Raw genomic sequence first — 8,278 nt, forward strand, 5'->3', positions numbered from 1 at the left:
TACAATAACCGCTAAAAAATGAAAATATCCGAATAAAGTAGACATAGGCAAGTAAATAATGAGAAAAAAAATTACAGGCCTCCGGTGGTTTAGTGGGTCAGGGCGCCCCCTTGGGAGTGACAGGCTATGGTTCGATCCCACCAAAAAAGTATCAGGATTTTTTTAGCCACGGAATGCCACTAAGGGGTAGGGAACTGGTCATCTACCCTTAAATATCCTGGGCCCTAACACCTCTTCCTCACCGACTTATTTTTCGGGTACGGGTGGCTAATATCGTTGTGTTCGCCATTGATGCAGAGTATGGTGATATTGGACTGATTTAAGTAACACGGTAGAGGACGGCAAAGTTATTACGTAATAATTGAAAATAAATCGCTTAGGAAGAGGTGTTAGGGAGCCATCTGGGGGATTTGAACCTATGCAAGACCATCATATACATAGATGAATAAATAATGCAAAAATATATAAAAATAAGTAATTGATAAAGATATTAATCAAGGTGTAAATGTATGTGAATGAATTAAAAAAATGAAAGATCAGAAAATGAATCTATTTATTCCGACGACGTACGGCACTATTATTATTATTATTATTATTATTATCATTACTTTTTTTTATAGACGGTTGTGTCATCTCCCTTCAGTTCGTAGTCTCCTGAGCTGAATAAAATCGTCTGAAAATATCTATTAAAAAAAGACGGTACTTCTCCCGATTAAAGGGAATAAAAATTAATAAATCCCACTTACTTCTTTTATCTTTCTTTATTCAGGTTTTACTTCTCAATAAAAGCCTTCCTGATTTGGCCTCTCAGTGACGTCATATTTGGAGTTTATTCTTTTTGTTTTACTGCCTCCAGGCGATTTTATTGGACACTGGGAAGGGGATTAATTGAAGGGATTAATCAAGGCTGTGTCTACCCCCCCCCCGTTCGAAAAAATCTCTCTCTTAAGCTGAATAAAATCGTCTGAATTGAAGGGAAGCATGACTAGAACAGGAATACGTCCTAAGATTGAAGGGGTTGAGGATGAGAAAGAAGTTCGTCGGAATGTAGCGTGAATAATAATAATAATAATAATAATAATAATAATAATAAAAACAATAATAATAATAATAAAAACAACAACAATAATAATAATAATAACAGAGCCATGAGACTGAAAGAGGTTGAGGAATAGAGAGAAAAAAAAAAAAGCATTATCAACTCCTTCACTATGGCATCATATTCTTTTTATTCTTTCCACCGATATATGGATTAAATTTTGTACTAAGACCCCTCTTATTGACGGAATTAAATAGATTGATATGCCCAAAATGATGGAAATTAACAGTAGTGACAAGAATAAAGAGAATAAACATCAGCCATCAGAATTTAAAGCCTCCAGCCCAAAGACGCAATGTTCTCTCAGCTCTTCTTACTACCTGACGTTTTTAGACGAATTAGCAGAGAAGAAGTTAATAAAGTACAGAAGAAATCGATAAAGTCTATGCCTAACCTCTCCAGTTATTAATATTTCATTTAAGGTGAATAAGTAAATCTAAAGATAGCAAGAATAAATAATGAGTAAGTAATAAATAAACTAGTAATAATAATAATAATAATAATAATAATAATAATAATAATAATAATAAAAATAATAATATGTATTTGCTGTAAATAAAGATATATCCCATACGAAGACTCTGGGTGCGACTCAAACATACACACACTGCAAAACAAGAATAAATGTACACACAGCAAAACACAGCAACACATACGTACATCAGAGCACAATAAAGAACACACTGGCCGTATGAGAAATATGTACGTATCACCTATAACACACACACACACACACACACACACACACACACACACACACACACACACACACACACACACACACACACACACACACACACACACACATACATACATACCCAAAACACCTTAGGGATGTGTGTGCGAGCGGACAGAGGTGGTAGCGCGAGTATAACACACACACACACACACACACACACACACACACACACACACACACACACACACACACACACACACACACACACACACACACACACACAATGTGAACACTACCTAAGGGATGTGTGTGTGTGTGTGTGTGTGTGTGTGTGTGTGTGTGTGTGTGTGTGTATGTGTGTGTTTGTGTGTGTGCACATTGTCGGTACAACACACACACACACACACACACACACACACAAACACACACACACACACACACACCAAGCTAAACCATAAACACAGCACCATGCAATAGTGAAACCTACACAAAAACACACGACAAAACGAACACCACAACCAAGCACTCGAACACACACTCAAAACAAACAAACACCCATCCTTCAAACAAACGAACAGATACACATTACTCACACACACACACACACACACACACAGCAGTACCTGAGGGATGTGTGTGCGCGAGCGAGTAGGTGTAGTAGCGGCCGCAGTACAACACACACAGGTACACTAAAACAAATATTCCGCTGTTGCACTTATCCTGTCGGGAATTGGAAATGCCTATGTGTACTACTTTTTTTTTTTTTTTTAGAATGTTTTATCTGCTCTGAAAACCGCGGAGTGGAGTGGGCGATTCCGTAGTACTGTTTGAGTGTTTGTTCTTTGCGGGTACTCTGTCCTTGTTTTGGTGACCTACCTTACCTTGTCATTACCTGGGAAAAAGGGTCAGGGTGATGATGATGATGATTTTGGATCCTACCTAACCCCATCTTCAGTTGGGAAAGCCAGGTTAATAATGAAAATGATAGTGATGATAATGTTTATTTTTCATGCAACTCATTCTTGTCTGTTTGTGTTATGTGGTAGTTGTTCATACAAGAGAATAGACTATAAATAAATTACGCTCACATACAGAATATACAGAATCTGTGTTAACTGTAAGGAAAAAATAGATTCGATCGGAGTTGGTTGTTTGTTCACGATAGGCGTCACTTCATTTTGTGAGTACAGTTCATCTACTTGACTACTGTCGGTAGTGGTAAATAACTTAATAAGACACACAACAGGCTGTCTCATGACCACACTCGAGTATGGTGGTGTTATGAGGTGGTGGTGTGAGGTTGAGAGATGGTAGGCCTATGTGAGGGTATGGGATGAGTGTTGGTATTTGTGTGAGGTATGGTGAGGACTGGTGTGTGTGTGTGTGTGTGTGTGTGTGTGTGTGTGTGTGTGTGTGTGTGTGTGTGTGTGTGTGTGTGTGTGTGTGTAAGGGCGGGATGTGTGTGTCTCCGCCCGGCCCAACACTATCGCCCGGGCGAAGCGTTACAGCGCCATCCAGCTACTGACGGAGGCACTAAATTTTCACACTGGCATTCACACCGACTATGCACCAAGACGTGGTCTTACCTGTGATGGGCGAGAGTGCTGACAGGTGATGTGCCATGGCCGCCGTGCGCTCTAGGGGCGTGAGTCCGGCCAGCCAGGGCAGCGGTGCGCCGCCCATGTGCGGCAACATGGCTCCCAGAGCACTACCTGGCGCCGCGCCGCCCACAGAAGGCCTGTGTGCAGGCACCCTGATGACACTGCCGGGGCCAGTTATGGGCCCTAGGGACCCCTGCGACCCCAGGCCGGCGGCCACGGCGGCGGCGGCGGCGCTCATGGGCGGCATTAAGTTAAAGGGCGGCAACAGCCCGCCGGCACCCATGAAGGGCATGTGGGTGTATGTGAAGGGTTGGAAAGGTCGCGCATCACCTTCGTCATCGTCACCTTCTGCCTCACTACCACCGCAACTCAACCTTTCACGGTCGTCCCCTTCACGCTCTCTCTCACTGCGCTCACTGTCCCTCTCACAGCGCTCACTGTCCCGGTCACTGTGACTGTGTCGGCCGCGGGGCTCCAGGTCCGCCGGGAACCCGCCATCGCACTCTCGATCGGACTCGCTGCCCTCCTCCAGTAGGCGGTGGCGCAGGGCGGCCGCGCGCCCCGAGGATTCCAGCAGGGAGGAGATGCTGAAGGAGAGACGACCATGGTGTGCCTTTGGGCTGCGGGGGTCTGGGTGTCGTACGTGAAGGGCCTCATCCCGGCTGAGGTCGAGAGGCGAGCTGCTCCTGGCGCGGCTGGTGGGGGATGCCGGCGCCGGGGAGGCCTGGCGGCTGAGCACCCCGTCGACGGGAAGTTCCTCGTGATCCTCTGCTGACATGGCGGTCATCCTGGTCGGCGCCGCGTCCTGGTGTCGGGCTGCCGCTACCGCACACCTCCGTCTAATCTGTATTCTCCATTACCAGTGTCCTCTTGGGGCTCCAACATGCTCCCATCTTGGCATGCAGCCGCGCTTAGGAGACCATTAAAATCACAACCGACATAACAAGATTTACCTTCACTACAAGCCAAACTCAAACACGGAATGCATCAAATCCATCTTTCAGGAGCCATTTTCCTCTGCTCAGCGGTGATTGGTCCAGCCTTAAGCCCCGCCCCGCACGCCCATTGGTCGGCGCGGCGTCGTCTCCGCCCACCGTCGGGCGTGTTCATATTGGTAAGCGAATTATGGGCTACTGAACTATAATTAGAGTAAATTACATCAAGATATTAATTCAGTTCATTCCATGCTGAGAAAATATTAGGAGTGAGCGCAATTTAATGAAAATGGGTGACTACTTGTATGTAATGTACCTTAAGGGACAATCATTTTGAAATTCCTCCGAATTTTGCCGGCAACTACGAATTAAAAAGCAGAAACTTCCATAACCGGCCCCCTAATTATGTGTTATTCCGAGGCTCACCGCGGCCCGAATGTGAATATTAAGCAGACATTATCGAAACATATTGGAACAGACCCCGGTAATGAAACCCGGCCCGCCATGACCCATTGTTTTCTCTTTCCTTAGCGGCCAGAATCGCCTTAATCAGCGTTCTAATTTCTGATAATTGGCTCCGAAGTTGGGGCGTCTTGGCGGGCCTTACTGGAGGGAGCCAACCGGCATGAATCACGCTAGATGACACGCGTTGCAGCTCCTCGCATCCCTGACCTTACCAACTTTCCTTGAGGACGTCTCTCTTTCGGTTCGTTCTTGCTATTTGTAGATGATTTTAGGAAAGATTTTTTGAAAATCGACATGAATCACGCCAGATGACTCGCGTTTGCAGCTCTTCTTAATCCATTAATTTATTAACCTTCTTTGAGGACGTCTTTCATTCATATTTGGTATCTTCAGACGATTTTTGGAATTTTTTTTTCTTTGCTGGAGGGAGAAAGCGATAACTAGAACGCGTTGTAGCATCTCGCATCTTAGAATTTACTGACTTTCTTTCGAGCCCGTCTTTCATTCGTTCTTGGTATCTCTAGACGATTTTAGGAGAGATTTCTTGAACTAGAAGCAAAGAACTGTCAAGAAACACACTAGATGGCATGTGTTAGTGCTCCCTGCGTCTCTGAACTTACTAATTTTTTTTTCAGGACGTCTTTCAGTTCGTTCTTGCCATCACCAGACGATTTCGTACATTTCAAGAGGAGAGAATCAACATAAAGATACCCCTTGCATCTTCTCAGTCAGCAGAATTTGCCTGTTTCAGGACGTCTCTTTTTCGGTTTGTTCTCACCATCTTAAGACGATTTTATTGGGCTTATTTTTTCCACTGTTAAGGCACTGATCCCGCCACTCCGGAGCACTCAGATTCCCCAATTTACGTTTCAGGGGGGTTTCATGCAGGGGGACGTCCCTTCCAATATGTTCAGACGATTTTCTTCAAGTTGGAGGGGGAAAAGAGCTAGATACAGGCTTTAATAGCCACCCCATATGTATAAAACTTCTTGAGCTTGAAAACGTCTTCTTCGGTTCGTTCTTGCCATATCCGGGCCACTCGATTTAGCTTGGAGTTTGACTTTTTTAAGTGGAAGGGTTGGATAAAGTTCTCCCCTTCCCTTCCAGTATTTTATAACTTTCTTCAGCTTCAGGGCGTTTCTTTCGATTCATTCTTGCTGGGTCTAAACAGTTGCACTTAGTTTAGGAGAGATTATTTTTTGATACAGCCTTCATTAATCTCTCTACTGGCAAGGCAAGGAGGTTCCTATATTTACAAGCATTCTTTAGCTTCAGCCACAGGACGGTTCACTCTTGCTATCTTCAGACGTTTATGTACAGCTTGGAGGGAGGGACCGGACATGAATCACGCTAAATAACAGGCGTTGCAGCTCCTCGCCTTCTAGTATTTACAAACCTTCTTAAATTTTACCTCAGAGGACTTCCCTTTCAATTTCATTCATGCTTTTCATTTATGTTATTTCCAGACGATTTCGCTCAGCCTTCACTAATCCCTCCATTACTAGGGCACTAAGACCCCTGCATTTACCTCTTAAGCTTGAGTAGGGTGCTGGAGAGGGACCCCTTCGTGTGGTGGCACTGATATAACCAGAAGGCTCAACTAGCTGGTTATACAATCGTGTCGCATTTACATCCCTAGCCCTCGAAATGAGGACGGTGGACGGCAGAAGAAGAACTTAAGCCTGTAGTCCACCGAGTGTACATTCAGGTGAGTCTGGGGTTGCAAGAGGGAAAATTAAGGTCCCCAACTTCATAAACTTTGTTGACCTCCAGCAAGGGGATGCCTCTCTTCGGTTCGTTCTTACCATTTCCAGACTATTTTTTTTTTTTTCCAGCTTGTAGGGACCCCCCCCCATCTCTCTCTCTCTCTCTCTCTCTCTCTCTCTCTCTCTCTCTTTCTCTCTCTCTCTCTCCAATTTTTTTATGGGCCCCATCCTCGTCCTCCATGGTAATTTGGAACGGATGAACGTATAATTGAATGTGATACTGAAGTTGGCCATAAAAACAGCGAGGTACGTCTAGTGGGGGGGGGGAAAGGAATGGGGGAGGGGAGGGGAGGGCAGAGGGAGGTCAGGGGGAGGGGCGGGGGGGGCCAAAGGGGGGTGAAAAGGGGGGACTGCAGTATTATCCCTTCTTGCTAACAACTTCCTTCGCGGAATTGAGCGTCTCGACTTTGTAACTTCGTCCTGTAATATCAGTTCTTTTCTTGCGGTTAACCCCCCCTTTCAGCCAGAGGACGTCGCCTTTTTATTTCGCTCTTGCTATTTTCAGGCGATTTTATTCATAGTAAGGGACCATTTTGTAACTGGAGAGGGGGTTATAAGGCCTTCATTACCCACTAGTTCGTTTTTGTGAATAGCCTAACCCCCTTCAGCAAAGAGGAGGCGATTTTGTTTTCCAGTCTTGATATATCCATGCGATTTTGTTTTCCTTTCTTGATATATCCATGCGATTTTGTTTTCCTTTCTTGATATATCCATGCGATTTTGTTTTCCAGTCTTGATATATCCAGACGATTTTGTTTTCCAGTCTTGGTGTATCCAGACGATTTTGTTTTCCAGTCTTGATGTATCCAGACGATTTTGTTTTCCAGTCTAGATATATCCAGGCTATTTTGTTTTCCAGTCTTGATATATCCAGACGATTTTATTCAGCTTTTGGGGCACTTTTTCCAACTGGAGGGGTTGGACATAGCCCCATTAACCCCTTCAGTCAGAGGACGTGTTATTTAATTTCCTCTTGCCATATTCAGACGATTTTATTCGGCTTTGGATACACTTTTCTAACAGGTGAGGTTAACTGAAATACAGCCTTCATCAACCTCTTCAGTACCAGGGGGTTCTCACAAGCTGCATAAAATCTGGTAATGGCCGAGAATTCAGTGGAAATAAACGTACTTAGATGGAGTTAGGCACCTCACCTTACTGATGTAATTTTAATCTTGCTATTACCAGACGATTTTGTTCATGCTGAGGAAACGCATCTCGTATTGAAGGGGTTAATGAAGCCCGTGTCAAAGCCATCCAGCACGAAAACTCTCTCTCAGGCTAAATAAAGTCACCTAGTAAAAGCACGGGGGAAAAAAAAAAAAAATTAACCTTACGTACTTAGGCAGAATGTGTTAAGCTCTTTCTGCACTTTGGCGGGCGGAGGGTGGAAACACTTACGCCTGGGATTTGGGGCTTGAGACGGGTTTAGACTTGGAGGCATTTTTTTTTTCTTTTTTTATAGCCGTCTTTTTAGCTCCCCCTTGTATTGAGCCTCGAAGAGTTGTGAAGCATAACTGGAGATGGTGATGATGGTGATAATACCGTACTCCCGAATAAGGAGGCATTAGGTTAGACTGAGGACTGGGTTTAGGAGAGTTGCTTTTTGTCCCCATCTTTTTAACCCGCCCTTGTATTGAACCTAGAAGACTTGTGAGATTGTACCTGCAGCTGATGACGATGATGATACTGTACTCACATATATGAAAGCATTAGGTTGTACTGAGGACTAG

The 8,278-nt window shown here is 44.5% G+C and overlaps 1 protein-coding gene across 1 annotated transcript in view; it reads right to left on the reverse strand.

Moving 5' to 3' along the window:
- LOC145407772 (uncharacterized) overlaps nt 1-4,319 on the reverse strand; it is a 161,239-nt gene extending 156,920 nt beyond the window's left edge. Inside the window, exon 1 of the mRNA XM_080278641.1 lies at nt 3,365-4,319. Coding sequence (XP_080134767.1) covers nt 3,365-4,166 — 802 coding nt within the window. The 5' untranslated portion in view covers nt 4,167-4,319. The remainder of the gene's footprint in view (nt 1-3,364) is intronic.
- Between the last annotated feature and the right edge of the window lie 3,959 nt (nt 4,320-8,278).

This window comes from Coenobita brevimanus, chromosome 74, assembly GCF_032717465.1.
Source record: "Coenobita brevimanus isolate Jiangsu-jjx chromosome 74, ASM3271746v2, whole genome shotgun sequence".
Taxonomy (NCBI): domain Eukaryota; kingdom Metazoa; phylum Arthropoda; class Malacostraca; order Decapoda; family Coenobitidae; genus Coenobita; species Coenobita brevimanus.